The sequence below is a fragment of the Pongo abelii genome, chromosome 6 (assembly GCF_028885655.2).
Source record: "Pongo abelii isolate AG06213 chromosome 6, NHGRI_mPonAbe1-v2.0_pri, whole genome shotgun sequence".
Taxonomy (NCBI): Eukaryota; Metazoa; Chordata; class Mammalia; order Primates; family Hominidae; genus Pongo; species Pongo abelii.
In genome coordinates this window covers 29,893,578-29,918,117 of record NC_071991.2, presented here as the reverse complement: position 1 = coordinate 29,918,117, position 24,540 = coordinate 29,893,578, and the positions used below count along the sequence as shown (strand labels likewise).

Below are 24,540 nucleotides of genomic sequence, written 5' to 3'. Positions count from 1 at the left end.
ATCAGCTGGGCATGGTGGCTCACGCCTGTAATCCCAGCATTTTAGGAAGCTGAGGTGGGTGTATCACTTGACTCCAGGAGTTTGAGACCAGCCTCACCAACATAGCAAAACCCCGTCTCTACTAAAATACACAAAGATTAGCTGAAAGTAGTGGCTCACGCCTGTAATCCCAGCTAATTGGGAGGCTGAGGTATGAGAATCACTTGAACTCAGGAAGCAAAGGTTGCAGTGAGCCAAGATCACACCACTGCACCAGCCTGGGTGACAGGGCAAGATTCTGTCTTAAAAAAAAAAAAAGAAAGAAAGAAAGAAAGAAACAGAAAGAGAAAATTGAAAATTATAAACTTTTATAAACTTTTTTCTTTTTTCTTTTTTTTTTTTTTTTTTTGCAAAAGGTAAGTAAAAGATTCCATTCGATTCTTCTAGAACAGGGTAAAGGGGTTGGAAGTAGGTCTTCATTTTGCAGTCATCATCTGTATTAATTCTTCATAATCAACTTGTCTGTCTCCATCAATATCTGCTTCTCTGATCATTTCATCTACTTCTTCATCTGTTAGTTTTTCTCCTAAGTTTGTCATGACATGACATAGTTCTGCTGCACTGATGTAACCATTGCCACTATCGTCAAAGACTGGAATACCTCACGATTTCTTCTTCACTATATGTGTCTTTCATTTTTCTAGCCATCATGGTCAAAAATTCGAGGAATTACATGGTGTCACTGCCATCAGAATCCACTTCATTGATCATGTCCTGCAACTCAGATTCTGCTGGGTTCTGACCCAGTGACCTCATGATGGTTCCAAGTTCCTTTGTTGTGATGGTGCCATTACCGTCTTTATAAGACAGAGAGAAAGCTTCCTCGAATTCAGCGATCTGTTCTTTGGTCAGCTGATCAGCCGTGGTGCCAGTGAAGGGAGGAAGAGCAGAAGGGGCGAGGGGGCAGCATCGGCACTGGGGCTGGGACTGCGGGGAGCCTCCTCTGCTGCTGCTGCTGCTAAGGGCATGCTGTGCACTGTGCACTGTGCCACCACCTGTGTCTCCACCTACTGTGAGTAATGGCACCTCATCCATGACATTCGAGCACCACTGCACAGGATTTTTTAATGTAAGCAATAACAAGTCATGACTATAGATGACTAAAATCCAGGCCGAGCTGTACCCACCAAATTGTGTCTCTCTGTGGAACGTGTGGACCTTGGAAAAATGAAAGAGGGGAAAAACTGAAGATGTTTCATTAAGGCACTAAAACTTTATGTTTACGTGGCTAACAGAAATGAATACAATAACACAAAGAAGGTGAACCAGATTATCAAATTTTTTGCCTCTTGATTGCTGTTTCCTTTGATTTGAGGGGAGAGAGATTGATAGAGAGGACTAATCCCATTCCATCTACATTTGGATAAATCATCTACTCCTTAAATAGCGTTACTGTAAGTAAAAATATTCAAAAGGTCAGTCAGTCTCCCAAGCAAGATGGTGGAATAGGATTTTCCATAGCCGTCCCCTCTCAGAAACATCCATTTGAACAACTATTCATGCATGAAAATACCTTCATAAGAGCAAAGGAATCCAAGGAAGACGTTTCAGCACCTGGGTGCAGCACAGAAATAGAAAAGAGGGCAGGAAGGACAGTTTCAGATGACCCACATCACTCCTCCCCCAAGCCCAGGCAGTGCAGCCTGGAAAGAGATACCCTCCATGTGGGGAAGGGAGAGTGAAGTGAGCCCCCAATTTTGCTGTGGACCTTAGCAGTAAAACCTGGTGCCTAGTCAGACCCCAAAGTCCAAGGCTCCAGGCTGACCCTGCAAATTCAGGCTTCAGGCCCACCTCAGATTCCAGACTGGCCCCAGCACCAGGCCTATTCCCATGGTCCCAGACTTCAGGAATGCCCCAGTGATCAGCTCCTCTAGTGCAAGACCCCAAGTCCCCCACACCATGACCCTAGGCTCCATGTCTTCTCCAACACCAGATGGGCCCCTCAGTGGGAAAGAAACTTCAGATGTAGCCCTCAGGCTACACACTCCAGTGGACTCAAGATCCAGGCCCTCCCCTATAAACCCTAACACCAGGCCAGTCACTGTAGACTCAGGTTCCAGGACCACTCCCATGGAACTAGGCTCCAGGCTGGCCCCAATGGACCCAGGCTCCAGGACCATGCCTAGGGATGCAGTCTCCTGGTCCATCCCCATGGTTTCAGACACCAGACCTGCCCCCAGGGGCCAGATGCCAGGTTCCCCCAAGTTAACCCTAGTGTGAGGCCAGCCCCCACAGATTCAGGACCAGGTTAATCTCCATGGACACAGACACCAGGTCTCCCAGCACCAAGTCATCCCCTTGCAGACTCATGCTTAATTTCCACTCCAGTACCAGATCTTCTCCTGTGGACCCAGGGTTCCAGCCAGGCCCTGCAGACATGGGTTCCAAGTCTGCTCCTGAAAACCGAGTCAAAAGGCCCACTGTAGTGGACCCTGGCACCAGGCAAGTCCCCTGTAAATCCAAGAAACAGGCTCACCCACCTGACGACCCAAAACCAGGCCAAACTGCCTGAAGACTCCAGCAACAATCCTATCCACAGATCCCCACAAGGTGGCCCACCCAAAATCTCTAGATGTGCTGACTGGTGAACGGTTTTCACTGTCAAAGCCAGGATGTAAAGACTAGAAGAAGTACCTACTTCTTCAAATGCACAGACACCAATGCAAGGCAAATATCACAAGTAATCAGGGAAACATGACACTACCAAAGGAAAAAAATAAAGTAACTGACTCTAAAGATATGGAGATATACTAACTGCCTGACAGAAATCTCAAAATAATCATGTTAAAGAAGCTGAGTGAGCTATGGAGGACACAAATTAACAACTAAACCAAATCAGGAAAACAGTACATGGACACAATTATAAGTTAAATAAAGAGATAGAAACCATTTTAAAAAACTGAAATTCTAGACCTAAAGAACACAAAGACTGAACTAAAAACAAGTAACAAAATGACAATAATAACTCCATACCTAATCAATAATTATTTTAAAGGTAAATGAATTAAAATCTCTAATTAAAAGATGTGGAATACCGAATGAGTAAAAAAAAAAAAAAAACAAGATCTAACAATATACTGCCTATAAGAGATTTGGTTTATCTTTAAAAACACACAGAGGTGAAAAGTAAAAAAATGGAAAAAGATATTACATGCAAAAGGTGACCAAAAGAGAGTAGAGCAGCTATATGTAGACAAAATATACTTTAAGTTCAAAACTGTCATAAGAGACAAAGAAGTTTATCATATAATGATAAAGTTATCAATTTATTAAGATACTATAACAATTATAAATCTGCACCCAACATTGGACCACCTGAGTATGTAAAGCAAATATTAATAGAACTGCAGGAATAAATACCCAGCAATACAATAATAGTAAAAGACTTCAACAACTCACTTTCAACAATGGATAGACCATTCAGACAGAAAATCAATAAGGAAACACTCGACTTGAACAACACCATAGACCGAATAAATCTAACCAACATATACAAACATTCTATCCAACAACAGCAAAATATACATTTTTTCAGGTGTACATGTAACATTCTCCAGTAAAGATTGTATGTCAGGCCACAAAATAAGTCTTAACAAATTTAAGAAGACTGAAATCGTATTAAGTATCTTTTCTGACCGTTATGGTATGACAGTAAAAATTAAGAACAAAAGGAAAACCAGAAAATTCATTAATAGATGGAAATTAAACATACCCCAGAGCAATCAATGGGTCAAATACAAAATTTAAAGGGAAATTAAAAATATTTTGAGACAAAGGAAAATGACAACACAACATAACCAAAATTTATGGGATGCAGCAAAAAACAGTTCTAAGACGGATGTTTGTAGCAATGAATGTCTACATCAGAAAAGAAAAATCTCAAATAAACAACCTAAGGTTGCATCCCAAGAAACTAGGAAAAGAAGAAAAAACTAAGTCCAAACTTGGCAGAAGGAAAAAATAACAAAGATCAGAACAGAAATTAATGAAATAAAGACTAGAACAACAATAGAAAAGATCAATTAAAATAAGAGTTACTTTTTTGAAAACATAAAATTGACAAACCCTTAGATAGGCTAACTAAGAAAAACAGAGAAAAGACTCAAATAAATAAAATTATAAATGAGAAAGGAGACATTACAATGCACACCACAGAAATAAAAAAGATTGTAAGAGACTGCTATTAAAAATTGTACTTCAACCAACTGGATAACTTAGAAGAAATGGACCCACTGCTAGAAATGTAATAGCCTACCAAGACTAAATCATGAAGAAACAGAGAAATCTTAACAGACTGATGATAAGTGAGAAAATTGAATCAGTAATCAAAACTCTCCCATCAAAGAAAAGCCCTAAACCAGATGGCTTCATGGGTGAATTATACCAAACAGTTAACGAAAAATTAACACCAATCCTTCTCTATTCCAAAAAAAACTGAAGAAGACAGAATACACCTAAACTAATTTTACAAGCCCAGCATTACCCCAATACCAAGGCCACCCAAGGACACTATAAGAAAAGAAAATTACAGGCCAATATTCCTGATGAACATAGACGCAAAAGCCCTCAACAAAATGCTAGCAAACAGAATTTTATAGTACACACATGTACCACGATCAAGTGAGTTTCACCCCAGGGATGCAAAGATGGTTCAACATACACAAATCAATAATTGTCACACACCACATTAATAGAATAAGGGATAAAAAGTACATGATTATCTCTACAGATACAGAGAAAACATTTGACAAAATTCAGTATGTTTTCTTTTTTTTTTTTTCTTGAGATGGAGTCTTGCTCTGTTAGCCAGGCTAGAGTGCAGTGGCACAATCTCAGCTCACTGCAACCTCCATCTCCCAGGTTGAAGTGATTCTCTTGCCTCAGCCTCCCTAGTAGCTGGGATTACAGGAATGTGCCACCACACTTGGCTAATTTTTGTATTTTTAGAAGAGACGGGGTTTTACCATGTTGGCCAGGCTGGTCTGGAACTCCTGACCTCAAGTGATCCATCCGCCTTGGGATTACAGGTGTGAGCCACCGTGCCTGGCTCAATATCTTTTCATGATAAAAAATGCTCATCAAATTAGATATAGAAGGAACGCATCTCAATATAATAAAAACCATATATGGCAAACCCATAACTAACGTCATACTCAAGGGTGAAAAGCTGAAAGCTTTTTCTCTTAGATCAAGAGCAAGACAAGGAGACCCATTCTCACCACTTCTGTTCCATATAGCACTGGATGTCCTAGCCAGAATAATTAGGCTAAATAAATGAATAAATAAAAGGCATTCAAATCAGAAGTGAAGGAGTAAAATTTTCTCCATTTGATGTCATGATCTTATATACAGAAAATCCTAAATACTCCACCAAAAAAAATTGTTAGAACTAATAAACAAGTTCAGTAAAGTTACAGGATACAAAATCAACATACAAAATTTAGTAAGGTTTCTAATACCAATCACAAACTGTCTAAAAAGAAAGCAAGAAAAAAAATCCCATTTACAATAGCTACAAAAAAATAAAATACTTAAGAAAAATTTCACTAAGGAAGGAGGTGAAAGAGCTATACACTAAAGACTATAAAACACTGGCGAGAGAAATGAAAGAAAACACAAATCAATGGGGAGGTATTTCATGTTCATGAATTGTTAGAAATAGCACTGTCAAAATGTAGCACCCAAGGTGATCTACAATACAATTCCTATCAAAATTCAAATTCCATTTTTCAAAGAAATAGATAATCCTAAAATTTGCATGGAGCCACAAAAGATGCTAAATAGCCAAAATAATCTCGAGCAAAAATAACAGAGCTAGAAACATATACCTGATTTCAAAATATACTACAAAGCTTTGGAAATCGAAACAACATGGTGGTCACTTAAAAACAGAGATATAGACTAATTGGCCAGGCAAGGTGGCCCACACCTGTAATCCCAGCACTTTGGAAGGCCGAGGCGGGTGGATCGCTTGAGGTCAGGAGTTTGAGACCAGCCTGGCCAACATGGCAAAACCCCGCCTTTACTAAAAATACAAAAATTAGCCAGGCTGTGGCAGGTGCCTGTAATCCCAGCTACCTGGGAGGCTGAGGCAGGAGAATCGCTTGAACCTGGGAGACAGATGTTGCAGTGAGCAGAGATGCACTCCAGTGGCACACTGCACTCCAGCCTGGGCGACAGAGCAAGACTCCGTCTCAAAACAAAAGGAAAAAAAAGAAAGAAATACAGACCAATGGAACAGAGCAGACAGTGCAGAAGATAATCCATGCATTCACAGCTGATTGATCTTCAACAAATGTGTCCAGAACACACAATGGGAAAAGAACAGTCTCTTCAATAAACACTGTTGGGAAAACTGGATGTCCACACGCAGAAGAATGAAATTAGACCCTTATGTCATACCAAATACAAAAATAAACTCAAAATGAATTAAAGTCTTAAATGCAGTACTTGAAACTGTAAAAGTCTTAGAAGAAAACACAGGAAAAATCTTCTTGACATCGGTCTAGGCAGTGACTTTTTTGATATGATGGCGAAAGCACAAGCAACAAAAGCAAACATAGACAAATGGGATTGCATCCAACTAAAAAGCTTCCGCACAGCAAAGGAAACAAACAACAGAGCAAAGAGACAACCTGTGAAATGGGAGGAAAATATTTGCAAACCATACAGCTGATAAGGGGTTAACATCCAAAATATACAAGGAACACAAATCAATAGCAAGAAAACACGTAACCTGATCTAAAAACAAGCAAAGGATCTGAACAGACTTTTCTCAAAAGAAGCCATTAGGCGTGTTTACCCATTGGCTCAGAAATCTGCCTTGGACTAGAATAAAAGAACTGCAGAAAAATAATTGAGAAAAATACTGTTTATCTTTACCTACAGATTTTCTCCATGATTTTGTTTTTATGTAAGCAAGTTGTATAACCTTGTGAAAATTACTTGACCTCTGTTGGCTTTTGTTTCTTTATCTGAGAAAGTAAGAAGCCGAAGAAGATGATTCAGTCTGAAGGCTGCTTTCCGATCCCAGTTTCCCATGGGTCACAGCAGGGTGTGTGCAAGGCCCTTTACCTCCCTGAAGGGACCACTGTCATCAAAGCCATGCAGATACTGACAGCCTCGAATATTTGAATCAAATGAGATGAATGTAAACATCCTTTAAAAATTGAAAGGCAGCTGGGCTTGGTGGCTCATGCCTGTAATCCCAGCACTTTGGGAGGCTGAGGTGGGCGGATCACGAGGTCAGGAGATCAAGACCATCCTGGCTAACACAGTGAAACCGCGTCTCTACTAAAAATACAAAAAATTAGCCGGGCGCAGTGGCGGGCGCCTGTAGTCCCAGCTACTCGGGAGGCTGAGGCAGGAGAATGCTGTGAACCCGGGAGGTGGAGCTTGCAGTGAGCCAAGATAGCGCCACTGCACTCCGGCCTGGGCAAAAGAGCGAGACTCTGTCTCAAGAAAAAAAAAAATTGAAAGGCAGGCCGGGCGCGGTGGCTCATGCCTGTAATCCCAGCACTTTGGGAGGCCGAAGTGGGCGGATCACTTGAGGTCAGGAGTTCAAGACCAGCCTGGCCAACAGGGCGAAATCCCGTCTCTATTAAAAATATAAAAATTAGCCTGGCATGGTGGCGCACCTGTAGTCCCAGCTACTTGGGAGGCTGAGGCATGAGAATCACTTGAACCTGGGAGGCAGAGGTTGCAGTGAGCCAAGATTGCACCACTGCACTCCACTCTGGGCAACAGAGTGAAACTCTGTCAAAAAAAAAAGAAAAAAATTGAAAGGCAATGTACAAATGGTGTCAGCTTCACCTGACTCTACAAAGTCCCTTCCAGGCAGAATTTCTTCATTCATTCAGGAAGTATTTTGAGTGCCTGTGATGTGCCATGAACCATGCTAGGACACGTTGCTGTAATCATCAGAACAAACACAACCCTGCCCTCGTAGTGCTTGTGCAACAGTGGAGGAGAAACACATTAAATAACTACACAATTATTTTTGTGATCCTGTGACACAATCACTTTTCTTCGGTGTTCTTCCTTCCTCTAACACCATGTGGCCGCCTTCACAGCGGTCTTGGAGGATGGAGAGAGAGCCCTCACCTCCCCACCCACCCCAGTGGAAGAGCTTCCTCCTCAGCAGCAAGCAGGAGTCCTTCAGCACTTACGTTGTGTAGAATTTCTAGTCCATGGTGATAATAAAAAGTGCATGTTGTGAAAGGAAAATATCTTGGGTCCCCAAAATCACTAAGCTAAATGGAAAAGTCAAGCTGGAAATTGCTCAGAGCCAACCTGCCTCCTATTCTATTCAAAGTCACCTTTCCACTCACTGAGAATAATGCTTATCTGATTGCCTCCTTTGGAAAGGCTGATCAGAAACTCAAAAGAAGGCAACCATTTGTCTCTTGTCTACCTATGACCTAGAAGCCCCCTCCCCACTTCTTTTCCAGACCGAATCAATGTTCATCTTACATATGCTGATTGATGTCTCATGTCTCCCTAAAATGTATAAAACCAAACTGTGCTCTGACCACCTTGGGCACATGTCGTCAGGACCTCCTGAGGCTGTGTCACAGGTGCATGTCCGCAACCTTGGCAAAATAAACTTTCTAAATTAACTGAGACCTGTCTCAGATTTTGGGGATCCACAATGTGCTTTAGTCGACTTTATTATCGTCCGTAAACTCTCCTGAATTTACTCCAGGATGGATCATGTCCACGTGCACACAGACCTCCCGATCACTCTCTCCAGGCTGGGTCCACAGTTTCTCATCTCCATTAGGACAGTGTCCCTTTGTGGTGGACAAGCTGCCAGTGCTTGAAAATCCCTACTCCACTCCAGTCCTAACCTTCTGACAGAAAATGCCTGTTGCCTCCTGGCTGTCTTTGAAAGGGGCCGTGTCAAATTTAGAAGCCAAAGCCTTTCAATTATTGAGAGGCTCACACCCTCTCACCCCATTTAAGTATTTCAGCAGAGGTAGGCCCCTGGCTTCTTATGCCTGTCAAGTGAAAAAAGAAGTATTAGTGCTTCTAAAACTAACTAAACTCAGGCAACATGTAGGCTATAACCTCTGTGGTTGACGGAAAAACAACCAGCCAAGGATGTCATATTAGTTTGGTAAGGCCATCATAACACAGACTGTAACACAGAAAATACCACAGACTGGGTGGCTTAAACAACAGAAATTCTTTTTTTTTTTTTTTTTTTTTTTTCCACAATTCTGGAGGCTGGAAGTGTGTGGCAGGTTGGTTTCCTCTGAGACATGCCAAGATGCTTGCCTTCTCTGTGTCTTCACACAGTCTCTTCTCTGTACGTGTCCTTGTTCAAATGTTCTCTTATATGAATGCTGGTCAGGTTGGATTAGGGCCCACTCTACTGACCTCACAGCTTAATTGCCTAGTTAAAGGCCCCATCTCACGGTACCATCACATTCTGAGGTGCTGGGGGTTAGGACTTTAAACATGAAAAGGCGGGGTGGGTCACAGTTCAGCCTATTACTGTTGTAATAGGCTGATCCCAGAGCCAATGAATTTGTCACCTTCCATGACAAAAGGACTCTGCAGATGCAAGGAAGGGTCTTGAGATGAGCAGATTATCCTGGATTATTCAGGTAGCACAGTGTAATCACAGAGTCCCTCCAGGAGTCTCTCCGGGAGAGGCAGGAGGGCCAGAGTCAGAGAAGGAGGGGTGATAACAGAGCAGGGGTCGGAGAGGACAGGAGAGAGATGCCAACCGACCTGGAGATACTACACTGCTTGCTTTCAGAGGGAGGGATGGGCCATGAGCCAAGGGATACACGTGACCTCCAGAAAGTGGAAAAGGGAAGGAAATGGATCCTCCTCTGGAGTCTCCAGAAGAAACCAGCCCTGCTGGCACCTTGATTTTAGCTCCATGAGACTTCTGACCTCCAGAACTCTAAGGTAATAAGTTTGTGTTGTTTTAAGCCTTATAGCAGCAGTAGGAAAAACTAATACAATCTCCCATTCTGGAAATATTTTGGAAGCTGTGAAAATTAGGGAATAGAATAATGAGAAACTAAAGAAAAGTTGGAGATCAAGGGAACATACCAAAGGAAATGAGGGAGAGAAGGACAGAAAGAGAAATCAAGAAATGAGAAGGGAGGGACTGATAAGACATTCTGAAAGCGCCTTATTCCCTGTAAAGGATGTATACTGGCCTGGGGAAGACTATGACGTTAGAGAATTTAAAATGCAAAGCACATACAATATGACGACATTGGTTGTGGACCCTGAGCCTCTAGGAAAGGAGTCTAGCAATCCATTCAACAAATATTTCCACCATGTCATCTGACTGCACTGATGTGCCAAAGCCCCCTAGCTAGAGCTGCCATGGAAAGACCACATGAGGCCAGAGTCAGCCAGATCTGGAGATGGCCCAGGGTGTGCCTGCCAAGCAGCCACTTACATGGGCAGGACTTAGTTCTAAGACAATCCGGGTGAATAATTTGGTCATCGTCAGGTGGGAGAGACAACAATAGCTACTTTTTAGGGAGTGCTTACTATGGCCAAGCACTTCAGAGACTGAGTACACAAATGGACAACGGCCAGAGCATCTATAAGAGTAGAACTCCCACCCACTCCCTGCAGCAGCCAGCCCAGGAGGCCAAGCCATCATCTACAGGAACCAGCCCAGGAGGCCAAGCCATCATCCACAGGAACCAGCCCGGGAGGCCAAGCCGTAATCTACAGGAACCAGCCCAGGAGGCCAAGCCATCATCTACAGGAACCAGCCCAGCAGGCCAAGCTGACATCTACAGGAACCAACCTGACATCTACAGGAACCAACCCAGCAGGCCAAGCCATCATCTACAGGAACCAGCCCGGGAGGCCAGCCTGCTCCAAGCCAAGCTTGTAAGAATTCAGATTGCTATCTCTAGAAATAATATGGGAAATTAAACAATATATTCTCTAACAATCAGACCCAAAGGGCCAGGACTTGAATAATAACTGACAGTTTTCCTGCTTTTTGTCACTGCTTCCAATCTAGGACTAACCAGAGAAAGCCCAGTATGTCCCCCAGCCCATCCCATGGGATGCCCACTTCTCACCAGCTGCCTCCGGCTTCCCCAGGCCCACAGCCTCCACCAGGCCTCCGAAGCCTCCCCGTTTCCATGATGAAGCTTCTCCACTCCTCACCAGCCTGTGAGTCTGTCAGGACACAAGTGATGGCCGCGGACCCCCTTTCTATAGCAGCTCTGAATAAACAGACTTTGTCCTTGTTTGGGTGGTCTTCGTTTATTTCCACCCACTAAGGAAACCACTTAGGAGACACTCAGAGCTGCCCCTGTGGTGGTAACTTACACGACAGGTGACTGGTGGAAGCTAGAGGACCACTCTGGCTCCTGAGCTCTGCTCTTCATCATCTGACACTTGGATCTTGGAGAAGTTTGGTGAAATTGTTCTTCCAAAGCCTACCACCAACCAAGTTTGGAAAAGATTGAGCTAGAGTTTAGAAAACAAAGCTATAATCTGGGAGCCAGAAAAATCAATTGGTGAATGCCAGAACTGAAGGATTAAACTGGGGAAAACCACAGACTGGTCCCACAGACCCCCACAGGGATATTCCTCTCCAGCAATGGATATGCTTCAAAATGTGTCCAGGCTCTCCTGAGAGTTCCTCTGGGGTCTTGTCTCAGGCTGCCCAACACACTCCACACCTCCATGCCAGCACTAGACCCTCCTGGCCCTCAGGACCCCCAAGACCATAGACCCCCCAGGCTGAGCACACACGACACCACCAGCCTGTCCTTGGGTCTGACAGACTCTGGACCCCATACCTGACCATGAGGCCCTGCCTCAGAGTGCTGTGCAGCTGCATGGGGGCTGAGACCCCCGTCCATCCCCCAGGGACCAGTTTCCCACCTTGGGCCTTAACTGCCTCCATGAGGCACCCCCACACCCTATAAAAGATGACATAGGCCTCCCAAACTTCAGAGCCTGGAACAAACACCTCACCCTTGGGAGATGAGGGCTTTGTCCTTACTCCTGTCTCGGGGTCACTATCCTGAGCCCTGCTTCTTTTCCCAGCATTAATGGCATCTTGGGATGATGGCCAATGGGAACTCCCTCTCCCACCACCATCCCCAAAGACCACCACCCCATAGTCTAACGTGGTGACATCTCCCATGGTTCTCTTATTGAACTTGGAACAAACAGCTTTTAAATCAATTTCACAAATACTACTCCTACAATACAGCACCCTCCAGTGCAGGAGAATGCCACTGGGAGGCCGTGGGTTTCCATCCAAAGAGCAAAAATATTTAAAGCCTACAAACCTCCCCTCAAGCTCCACGAAGCCAAGGACACAACTTTAAGGAAACTAAACCGCAGCAGCTGCCATCCCCACCTCTCCTGGCCTCTCCTTGCATGCTTGGGTGGAGCCTGAAGGGGGTGAGGACATGCTGGAGAAAAAGTCACACGGGAAAAAAAAAAAACACAGGCAAGACAAGGAAGACTTGCCACAAAGTCAAAAGCATGTTGACAGAAGTCCACCTTGGGGTGGGCCAAAGAGCCATACGATTATGGCCAACAAGCACTGCATGCAAGAAGAGGCCGGGCGTGGGACACCAGCTCCCCCTGTGTAGCCTCATGTTCGTGACCATGCTGATCAGCCTGCAAAGGCAGTGATGGGGCTGGGAGGAGCATGCTGCACGAGAGGAAGGCCACAGCTGAACAGAGGCAGCCAGATCATGCTGGGACCTGGGAATGAGAGGCAAATAGTCCAGTTGTCCTGACAGCAGAAGGTTCCTGATGCTTTCTTCTGAGTGTGGGCACTGCGGCCAAGCCTGCACCTCAGATGCACACCATGGAGAGGCTGAGGAGCAGGCAAACTTGCACTTGTGTTCACACGCAGCTTCCTCGTGCAGACCCCAGCACCAGACACAGTGCTGCCAGGCTGGCAACCCAGGGCCACAGCCTCCTGCATAACAAGACAGGCCAATCAGGGTGTCCCATGCCTCCAGACCCCACAGAATAGGATCCAAGCAAAAGCAACCAGAATGTCCATGAATAGGGGAGAGGACATTTGAGGACAAAATTCTCCTTCCTTACCCAATTGCCAACTGCAGGAATTGTGTGCACCTGGAGCGCTGGAGTTCGTCTTTTCCACAGCAGGGAAGGTCCAGCCAGTGCAGAGCAGAGCTGAGAGGGTGGGAGGCTGACTCCTGGCAGGCATTGACAGCCTGACCCCACTGCTGCTGAAGAAACTCACTAAACTAGTTCTGAGAGTCAGGAAGGACCCTTTTGTTCCTGACCTGATTGTATTTGGGCTTCTATCATTAGTCCTAGCTGGAAGAGTGGGAAATCTGCCAATCTTACTTCTAAAATTAGGACATATATTGAGCACAGACCCCTGGCTCCCACACCCTTCCCTAGAGTTCATGTGAAACAATGAACCTGGGGGCAGCAGAGAGAGCATCGTCACAAGACCTGGCGCTATGCCAGATTGGCTGGGCCCCTGAGGCAGGGAGGGGGAGCTGCTGCCTCACATGAGGCACATCAGGTGCCTTGGGCAGCCTCATGGTGCCAAGATAGCCAGAGGAGCAGAAACGCCAGAAATGCCATTTCCCTCCAGAAGGACTGGAGCCTCAGAATCAGGAACATCAGCCCTTTATCCCAGGCTCCTCACTCCAGACAGCGGGACGTGCCTGCTCTGAGGTGCCACCCTCAGAAATCCAGCCATCCAGAAGTACAACCAAACATTGCTGGACAGAGCCTGTTTGGGACTCTGTAAGGGGTTTCTTGGGCCCAGATGGAGCTATAGGACTGCTATGGGCTGAGCTGTGTCTCCCAAAACTCCACCTGCTGAAGCCCGAACTCCTCACGTGATTGTATTGGAGACCAGGCCTATCACCAGGTGATTAAGGTTAACCGAGGTCATGAAGGTAAGCCATGACCCAATAGGGCTGGTGTCCTTATAAAAGAGGAGGAGATGTCAGAGCTCTCTCTCTCCCTCTCTACCATGTGAGAACACAGCAAGAAGGCGGCAGTCTGCCTGCCAGGAAGAGAGCCCTCACCAGAATCAAACCCTGCTGGAACCTTGATCTTGGAATATTCCAGCCTCCAGGACTGTGAGAAAATAAATGTCAGTTGTTTAAGCTGCCCAGTCTATCAGGTTTTGTCACGGAAGCCTGAACAGACTGCAGTGAGGACGGCGAGGATCTCTGGGTAAATATCTCCCAGGGTGATTCCCTCCTGGTACTCAGATTTTCTGGACGTGAGAGAACACATCAGTAGCCTGAACTCTATATGCTAAAAGAAGAGGGCCTGCTGCGCCTGCTGCTGGCTGCCTGTCAGACACCCCAGTGTCAGACGGGATCAGCATGGAAGGTCAGGTCCCTGCTATGTGACACCTGCAGACCTGTAAGGTGGATTTTACGGCCAGGAGCCCATCTTCCCTCACTGAAGAAGTCAGGACTGCTGGCACCAACCTTGAAGAAAATCATCAGGCAAGGTCCTGGCTCAGGACCCACTTTGACAACTGGGCCATGGTTTGGGGACATCAAGTGGGCAGAGTGAAGAGGGCCTTCCAATTCCAAATGCCCAGGGGTGTCAGAGGCTGGGCTGCAGCCGGGAACCTTCCTTGGACAGCCAGTCAGCAGGGGAGCCTCCCGGGAGAAGTTCTTGGAAAGCAGCCTGACCCCACTCGAGCTCCAGGAAGGTGGGGACCATGTCTGGCTTGGTTCACTGTTTTCCTCCCGCACTTGTGCAGGAGGCTACCCCGACTGATGGTGCCTTCTCTGAGCAGGGGAAATGCTGGGCCCTTGGACAGTTCCTGGCAGCCTTCCTGCCATTGCCATCACTGCAGTTGGGCTCCAAGCAACAGTGACGGGGATGCTCCGTGTGTTCACACACAGAGGACATCTGTCCTGGCCACTCGGTGTGGTTTCCCGTCCTGTAGCTCTCTTCTGGGTTCTTAGGATGAAAGCCAATTCTCACCTCTTCTCAGCGATTCCTTCTCGGGAAAGTCATCCTGTCAAGGAGAGAGGGGCTGAACACCAAACGGAATTCATCAGAGGCTGCTGGTGCTGGCAGCCTCGCTGGCTGTATAACCATAAATCCCAAGGCCCACCCACCTGCCCAGTGACCCTCCATATTTCTAGAATCCATTTGCTCTCCCTTCCCCTGAAGATCTTTTTCACAACCGCTCACTGCTCAAACTCCCCACGCCCCTCCCTTCTCCTCACTCTCCAACCACGGCATCACCTCTTACTTTGCTGAGTGCGCACACGCAATGATCTTCTACTGCCACCACCTCTGCAGGATGTCCTGCACCTGGGCCCGGTGAGCCCCTGCCCACTTTGTGCCTGCTGGCAAAAGCCCTCGCTCCTTCCTCAAGCAGTCCCTCCCACTCGTGTCAACTCAAGGACTGTGCGCCTATAATTATCTCCTCTCCCTTGGGCATCATCAGTTCCCCCCATCTGCTGACACCACCCCAATTATTACCATAAACACACAACATGTTCTAGTATCTCCCACCTTTCTAGACCACGTCCCCCTGAGCTGCTGCACCCTCCGTGGTGGCTCACTGCAGGACCCGTTGCCGGCCCTCGCCTCTCTCTCATCCACCACCCACTCCTGAAGTGAATGAGAGCCAAATGTTCAGATCACTAAATGTCTATTCCCAGCCCCAACATCTTCCCTGAAATCCAAACTCAAATATCCCAATGCCTACTTAGATGTCTAGTAGGTGTCTCAAATTCAGAAAAATCAAAACAACCTCTTACCAAATACCTTAAGCTTGTTCCCTCAGCCAACCCCATTTCAGCAGATTACACCTATGTTTTCCCCATTGTCTCAAAGCAAAACCCGAGGAATCTTTATTAACTGCTCTCTTTCCCATACATGCTGAAATTCTTGCTGGAATTCAGCAGCAAGTCACGGTCACTTGTCCTTCATGAATTCCAGATCCACAACCCCTTCCCCTAGCCTGCAGCCGAACAGGCCAGGCATGCAGCCGCCTCTCTGAGCCCGTGAACACCACAGTTCCCAGAGCAGACGGACGATGCAGGATAAACAGGAGCAAGAACCAGTCCCACCCAGCTGCCTCACTCAGGATGCAGGGCCACAGAAACTGTAATAACTTGCCCTAAATCATGAGAGTAAATAGAAGGAAGACACAGGACTTGAACCTGGGAAGTATGGCTCTCAACTACTACACTAAAATGCAGGCAAGGGCAGGACATGGAGAGGGTTCAGAACATAGAGGATTCCCCAGCTCATCTGCAAAACTTTTATTCTCCAGATGGAAAGAGTCAGGGGTACCCAAATCCCTTTCCCTTCCCACTGCACAGCCCCATTTCCTGGCAGCCACACACGGTTGCTGGCCATACGTGGTTGTGACAAGAAAGGAACACAGGCGTGGCCAGAAAAGGAACAAGGGATACAATGGCTGCTCCTGAAAGAACACCAGGCTCCTCTTCTGGACTGCAGGGTTCCCCTAATGTGGGCCGGCCCATGGCAGAAGAAGCCAAAGAGGACCCCACCTGGCCAGACACAGAGTGCCAAAACTCTACAGTTACAGATTCCCATGTGATCACCGAAACTGCTTTAAGAACCTTTTAAAATACAGATTTCTAGGCCTGATGGAATCAGAGCATCACAAGTAGCATCTGGGAATCTCTGCTCTTAGAAGTTTCTCATAGGATTCTATTGGTGCAGAGAGTAGATCTGAGGGAGGTGACTGGGGCCTGGTGGGAGGGCCAGCTTCCAGGATGACCCCCAGGGATTCCCATCACCAGTTAGCCGTGCCCCTGAGGAGCCCCCTCCACAGTGAATACGCCTGGCCTGTGTACCAGTTGGATCTTGCAAAAATGATCATGTGTGGGTTATGAGGTCAGGTCATAAAAGGACACTGCAGCTTTCCCCTCTGTCTCTCTGGATTGCAAGCTCTGACACACCATGTTGTGGGGAAACTGAGCAACCCTGTGCAGAAGCCTCCATGGTGAGGCACCAAGGCTGCCTGTCAACAGCGAGTATCAACGTGTCAGACACATGCGTGCCCCACCAGGGAGGTGGCTCCCTCAGCCCCAGGCAGGCCTTCAGGTGTCTACACTCTTCCCTGACATCTGGATGGCAACTCCAAGTCACAGCCATCCAGCTAAGCCCTCCTAAATTCCTGACCCACAAAATGGGATGAAACAATACATGTTTATTGCTGTTTTAACCTTCTGAGTTTTGCAGTAATTTGTAGTGCAGCGAAAGACAACTGATACACCTGGAATGATCAGAAGACTCTTCCCAAAGGAAACAGGTGCTGGGTCTGATAAAAAGAGAGGAGGGCATTAGGTAAAACAATGAGCTGGTTCAGGTATGACATACTTCACTGATGCGAAATAGAGAAGAGTAAATAAATCCCTGTGCCCAAATTTCTATTTCCCCTGTGAGAGTTCCAGTGCCCCTCCAGAGAGGGGGTGCTGGCATCACTGCGCCTAGTGGTGGGGGAGGATGCCCTTCTACAGCAGGGTGGGCCTGAGCCTCACCCACTCTCTCCGTCATTCTCTAGCTGGGCTGCACATTCAGATCCCTGGAGAGCTTTGAAAAATATTGATTTCAGGGCCACACTCGCGAAGATTATGATTTAACTGGTCTGGGTTGTAACCTAGGCATAAGAATTCTGAAAATCTCCCCGGGTGATTCTAATACGCAGCTGCGGCTGAGAACCATGGCTACAGACAAAGAGCTTCACGATCTGACTGTCGCTGAGGCTAAGTGTAAGCCTGGTGAAGGGACACAAAGTTGCAGCCCTTTCTTTCAATGCAGGCAGGCATGCAGGGGTGCAGGGAGCATTCCCACTCAAGTCAGGATATGGTAGAAAGGGCCTTAGCTAAACAAACAGCCAACGGAGATTGCTGCTTTAGGTATCTATGACAGTGTGGCATAAACCATAATAATCATTTGTTATAATTATGACCCACATGCAGCTCTGGGGCCTGGCTGGACTCTGCCATGGGGTTCTTAGGTAGACTCTGTCACGTGGTCAGGCAGTGGCTGGGGCTGGAATCCTCTCTCAGGCTTCTTTCCTACACACCTCACTGGTGGGTGATGCTAGCTGTGAGCTGGGTCTTCTGCTGGGGCTGTTGGCGGGACATCTGTCCACAGACTTTCAGTGAGGCCTGGGCTTCCTCACAGTATGGCTGCTGGGTTCCATAAGTGAGTGTCCCAAGAGAAACCATTAGGACCTCGTTTAGGCCACCCTTGGAAGGCACATAGCATCATATGGTTAGACTTCGTGAGCCCACCCAAATCTCATCTTGAATTGTAATCTCCATAATCCCCACATGTCAAGGGAGAGACCAGGTGGAGGTGATTGAATCACGGGGGTGGTTCCCCCATGCTGTTCTCGTAAGAGTGAGTTCTCACGAGTTCTGATGGTTTTATAAGGGGCTCTTCCTCCATTGCTCAGCACTTCTACTTCCTGCTGCCTTCAACTTGTGAAGAGGGTGTCTTGCTTCCCCTTTGCCTTCTGCTATCATTTTAAGTTTCCTGAGGCCTCCCCAGCCATGCTGAACTGTGATTCAATTAAGCCTCTTACCTTTATTAATTACCCAGTCTCAGTAGTTCTTTACAGCAGTGTGAACACCGACTCATACACAGCATCACCACATTTTACTCATTGAGGGAATTGCAAAGGCTCAAGGTGCTATGGATTGAGGTGTGTCCACGAAATTCACATGCTGAAGACCTGACCCCTGATGTGATAATGTTTGGAGATGAGGCCTTTGGGGTTTAGGTAATTAGGTTTGGATGAGGTCATAAGGGTGAGGCCATCATCATGGGATCAGTGCCCTTATAAAGAGATGCCACAGAGCTTGCTCCCTCTCTCTCTCTCTCATCCATGTGAGAATAAAGCGAGAAACCACTGTCTGCAAGCCAGGCAGGGCCCACGCCAGAACCTGACCATGCTGGTGTGACTTTCACCCTCCAGAACTTTCTGACTTTCACCCTTCAAAACTGCGAGAAATTTCCATTGTTGAAGCCACTCCATCCTTGGTACTTTTTTCTGGCAGCCCCAGCTAACCAAGTGACAGGGGAGGAGACACAGACCGCCCCCCGCTTGATTGAAGGAGTGTCAAAGAATTCTCAGACATGTTTAAAAACCACCTGAACTAAAAAGGACATATAAACTCCACCTCTTGGATACACAAAGACTCATGCCAGTGAGCCTGAAGCTGTGAAGTTTTCCAGGTATTTAATAGATGGTCAGTGGTAAAATTATTTTGTAATCCATTGAGTTTCTAAAATTATAGCTCCTAGACCTTTTCACACAGAAAGGAAAGATGGAGGTCAACTTGGCAGTTTCACCAGCAAAGCAACACAGTAGATTCTCACTTATTTTAAAAATCCCATAACATAGCACTATGCCTGGCACATGGGAGGTGCTGCGTAAACATGTTATACCCTGACTCACTCAGCTCCCAATGCCTGTTTCCGTGGCAGCCTCAGCAACCCACGCAGAAGACTCTGGACTCCATGACCTCTACCCTATGTCTGGTATTGCTCTGCCTGCAGGAAACAGATGACACTGTGTGGGCAAGGTGTGCACCTGGTGACAGAGATGGGAGCTGGGGGCAGAGGCTGAGACTGTCTGGAAGCAGGTATTGGAGTTGACTTCCACTCTGAGGGGACAGCGTGGGTGTCTGTGAGGGGGTTGGCTGTGGCTGAGACACTGGGATTCATTTCAGATGTGGACGACAGGGCTCAGTGGGAATGGAACGCAGCCTAACCTCCAGGGCTGCTCCAGCCCCTGTGCGGCCGGGTCCTGGCCATGTGGTGGGTGTTAGCCACTCACTGAAATACTGATGGGGCACTGCTCCCAGGGTCCCCTCTAGCCACGCAGAGTCTATAATGCAGGTAGAATGTCTGCCAGCCCTTAAGGAGAGATGGGAAGGCAGCATTTGGAGGAGCCCCGGGGAGGGGGTGCCCTGGGACCTCAGGCGTGGTTGAGGAGCTGAAAGGAGGCCACATTCCACAGGGCAGCAGTGCACTGAGGAATAGAGGAAAGGGCCATCAAGGTGCCCCAGTGCCAGAGAGGTGTCGGCCTAAGGGATTTGCGAACTGGGTGAGGAGTGGAAGGGCTACAGGGGTGCTACCTGAGATGGAATGGGAGGAAGTCCCCAGGACCAGGAGGCTGTCTCCATGCAGACCCTCAAAAGCAAAGAACCAGCCCAAGTGATGACTGCTAACGTTTGTTAAGTGGTTACCATGCACCTGGCAGAAAGTGAGGGCCTTCCACCATCTAGCCGCTGTGGCCTGGCTATGGGAGGTGACTTCTTAGTCATTCATGAAATACTGCGTGGCTTCATCGCCAGCAGCTCTGTGGTGGTGCTAGCCCCATTCTGCTTCTCAGGAAACTAGGTGTATTTGTTTCCACCGCTGCTCTAACAAACTACCATAAATCCATGGCTTAAAACAGCAGACTTGTATTCTGTCAGGGTTCTGGAGACCAAGAGCTCCAAATCAAGGCATCAGCAGGGCCACGCCCCCTCTCAGAGTTCCGGGGAAGAATCCTCCCTTGCCTCTTCTGAGATTCTGGTGGCTCCCAGCAATCCCTGGGCTCCTTGGCTTGTGGACGCATAACTCCAGCCCCTCCTGCACTATCACAAGGGCTTCCCCGCTGTGTGTCTCTGCGTCTCTTTCCCTCATCTTATAAATCACATTTGAAAGCCCACCCAAATCCAGGATGAACTCAACTAATTATATCTGCAAAGACCTTATTTCCAAATACAGAAATTTGTCACATTCTAAGTTCCTGGGTGGAGATGGATTTTGAGAGTCACTATTCGCCCTATTACACTGAGTCTTTGAGATGTTTAAGAAATTACCTAAGTTTCCACAACAAATAAAAAGGTGGCTGAAATGGGGTTTGAACCCCCGGAGTGAAGCTGCCCCTGTAGCCCACAGTGGTGTCAGCAGCCCGAGGGCTGAACAGCTCTAACCTCATCCTCCCCACCCAAGAAACTGCACCACTACCGCCATCATTTTTGAGTCAGAGAGACAGAACCCTGTAGAGAACACAGGGTGGGTCTCAGAGAAGAACGCTGGCTGGGATACAGGGCAGGTCTCAGAGCAGGGCCCAGGCTAGAATACAGGGCGAGTCTCAGAGCCAGGCCCAGGCTGGAACACAGAGCAGGTCTCAGAGAAGAACCCAGGCTGGAATACAAGGCAGGTCTCAGAGCAGGACCCAGGCTGGAACGCGGGGCAGGTCTCGGAGCAGGGCCCAGGCTGGAACAGGGGGCAGGTCTCAGAGAAGAACCCAGGCTGGATCTCGGATCAAGGCCCAGGCTAGAACACAGGGTGGGTCTCAGAGCAGGGCCCAGGCTGGAACACGGGGCGAGTCTGGGAGCAGGGCCCAGGCTAGAACACGGGGCAGATCTTGGAGCAGGGCCCAGGCTGGAACATGGGGAAGATCTCAGAGAACCCAGGCTGGGTCTCAGAGCAGGGCCGAGGATGGAATGCAGGGCAGGTCTCAGAGCAGAGTCCTGGGGACAGCAGCACCAATGGCTCTTCCCAAGTGGGCTGAGTGAGCTGGGAGGGCTCTTTTAACTCTGCAAGCCTCGGGTCCATCTTGAGACTCATGGGAGATTCCGTACACCTCCTAGGCATCCTGAGAAGTGTTTTCCCCAGATACTTGTTTCTTCCTTAACCCTATATTTGCTGCCACCCTCTAATGTGATCTATCTTTCAAGAAAATTTCTCTTCAGTCTTCTCTCTGGACTCCCCACTTTCCCTCTGGCAGTCCCAAGCCATTCTAAATTAGATTTCATAATCCTTCCCCAGATGTTTAATTCTCCTTATGAGCATTTTCTAGCTCAGGCCTGCACTGCTGTAGCCTGTAGGGTCCCTGAGGGGTGCCCATGGGGAAGGCGGTGCTCTTCAGGGCTTGGAGTGGGTTTTAATATTTAAATCTTCACAGCACTGCCGACACTAGATGGCAGTGGTTCCTAATTATTGGGGGTTCCAGGCAGGCTCGCCTTCTTTCTGTGCTGCCCAGGGAGGTCAGACCCCAGTGTGGAGGTGGGAAGAAGTGGATCATTCCAACCCCACCAACCCCATCCTGCAGAACCAGACCCAGAAAGCTCAGCCCAGGCGAGGAAGAAAGGAAAGGATTAAGGGAAGCGCCAAGAGGAAAGATGTGAAGCAATGAACTTGACACGGGGCTGCTGATTTCCTCTCCAAGTGCCTCAGACAGATCCACCCCTGAGAGGTCCTTACAGAATGATCCTCTCCAGGGGAGGCTCAGAAGCTGTAGCCATTGCCTGGCAAGATTTTAGGAGCCTCCCCTGCCTCACTCCCACCCCTTATCCCCCATAGGTAGGAAAGTCCTTGGGAAAGGCAACTCAGCAGTGTTCATCAAAAGCTCCCAAAATGTCATATGATCACTTTATATGTAGGAATTTGCTGTAAGATTAGAAGTGAACAAGTCAACAAGAATATATGTTTGGGAGGCCAAGGCAGGCAGATTGTTTGAGCTCAGGAGTTTGAGACCAGCCTGGACAACATGGCAAAACCCAGTCTCTACAAAAAATACAAAAGTTAGCCAGGGTGTGGTGGTGCAAGCCTGTAGTCCTAACCACTTGGGGGCTGAGGTGGGAAAATCACTTGAGCCCAGAAAGTCGAGGCTGCAGTGAGCTGAGATCACACCACTGCACTCTAGGCTGGATGATAGAGTGAGACCTTGTCTCAAAAAAAAAAAAAAAAAAAGGGAACGAGAAAGAGAAAGAAAAAAGAAAACAGAATATTCATTGTACAGTTATTTATAGTAGGGCGAATTTGGAAATTGCGTAAATTATACAACTGTTAAAAGAAAAACTTCAGCCAATTAAATTTAAAGGAGTTTATTTGAGAAATGAACCATTCACAAATTGGGCAGTCCCCAGAATCACAGCAGGCTCAGAGAGACTCCAGGGTTGCCTTGTGGTCAGAAAAAAATTATAGACAAAAAAAGGGAAATGATGTACAAAAATCAGCAGTGAGGTATAGAACAGCTGGATTGGTTACAGGTTGGTGTTTGCCTTATTTGAACACCATTTGAACACTCAGCAGTGCATGAATGGTTGAAGAATGGCTGCTGGGATTGGCCAGGTCTCAGCTACTGTTACAGGCACGTACTCTTATGTTAGGTTCTCAATCTTATCTACCTATTAAGTTACGTTACAGTTCATCCACAAGGACTCAAATATAGAAGTACGGAGTCCTTACATTCTTAATCTTGTCTACCTATTAAGTTAGGTTACAGTTCATCCACAAGGACTCAAACATAGAAGTATGGAGTCCTTCTCAGGCCATATTTAATTAACCTTAACAATTCTCCCCTTTTAGTCATTTTCTCAATTTTCAGAGATTGACCAAAACTTTAGTCATTGATGTCATTATCACCAAGGTAAATGTACTATTCGGCCTTGAAGCCCACTGGGGAACAGTAGAACAGTGAGTTTTGCAAAGGTAGGAACAAGGACTGAGTAGAGGGTAGCTCCTTATGCTGGAACGTCCTGTTTACAGAGAAAAACAAAACCTGGTCTGTTCTAGGACCTAAGTGTTTCCTTAAAATCTTAGTTTGATTATGTCACATTTAGCACAAGCGACTCCATTTTTGTTTGGTTTGGTCTGTTGGAGCCTAGTGCATAAGCTCCAAAACAATGGCTTCTCACGATTTTGTTTTAAAATTTTACTTATGTTCTCACTTAGGTGAGAGTGTGACTAAAACTTGGGCCTTAGTGCCACTCTGTTACCATCATTTTGGGTTTCTCGCCTCAGCACGTCATTCATAGGTTATGGTGTTCCCATGGTTGCAGATTCCTTTCAGTTCTTGTCATTCCAGTTGAAGACAGTCCATTTGACATTCTAGAGACGGCTGCATGCAAACATTTAAAACCTTTGAGGGAATGAAGTGCACCAGGAAGATTACTATTATGGTTATCTGGAGGATAATACGGAGAGTTTGGAGAATGCTCCTTACCCAGGGTCCCCATAAACCAAACCACCTAAAATTAAATAGATCAAAGAATGAGCTAGATAAAGAGTCTACTCGCTTAACTAAGCAGTCTTTTCATTCAACCCCTACAACTGAATGTCTGTAATACCCCATGTTTTCTCCATAGGCCATAAGTGCCAGCAGCTTCACAGATACTGCTATTTAGCCAGTAAGTAATCTAGAGCAATTCTATTGTTTAGCGTAACTTTCATAAAAGAATTTAAAGTCTGTTGTGTAACCATAGCCTTTACAGTAGAATTTGCTATAGAGCTGATTATGAAGGATACATTTCTAATCATTGCCTCTTTTACTCTAAACCATGAAAAAGGACATAACAAATGATGCCCTTCTAGAAGAGTAAGGCCTCCTAGCAATGTTCTCCTTAACTCATGATATAGCTTAAGAGGAGTGAATCAATGTTTTGTTTCTGACTGATTATGTGGCAACATATGTACCATTAAAGTTTCTCACCTACATTGGGACTTCATCTTTTATCTACCAAAGTATAA

General features: G+C 46.8%; 1 protein-coding gene and 1 pseudogene across 1 annotated transcript; one reads left to right on the top strand and one right to left on the bottom strand.

Annotated features, from left to right (window-relative positions):
* Nucleotides 1–399: 399 nt before the first annotated feature.
* Nucleotides 400–24,540, bottom strand: part of LOC100437652 (calmodulin-1-like) — a 38,298-nt pseudogene continuing 14,157 nt past the window's right edge.
* Nucleotides 9,170–11,312, top strand: LOC129060712 (uncharacterized). The gene is made up of 3 exons (XM_054560763.1): nucleotides 9,170–9,960; nucleotides 10,648–10,911; nucleotides 11,048–11,312. The coding sequence occupies exons 1-3, from the start codon at nucleotides 9,821–9,823 to the stop codon at nucleotides 11,310–11,312; spliced, it is 669 nt and encodes a 222-aa protein (XP_054416738.1). The 5' UTR covers nucleotides 9,170–9,820.

Coding starts and splice junctions, on each gene's coding strand:
- LOC129060712 (XM_054560763.1), top strand. CDS start 9,821: ATGAGCCAAGGGATACACGTGACCTCCAGAAAGTGGAAAAGGGAAGGA. Junction 9,961..10,647: donor CTGACCTCCAGAACTCTAAG/GTAATAAGTTTG, acceptor CACTCCCTGCAG/CAGCCAGCCCAGGAGGCCAA. Junction 10,912..11,047: donor GCCTGCTCCAAGCCAAGCTT/GTAAGAATTCAG, acceptor CTTCCAATCTAG/GACTAACCAGAGAAAGCCCA.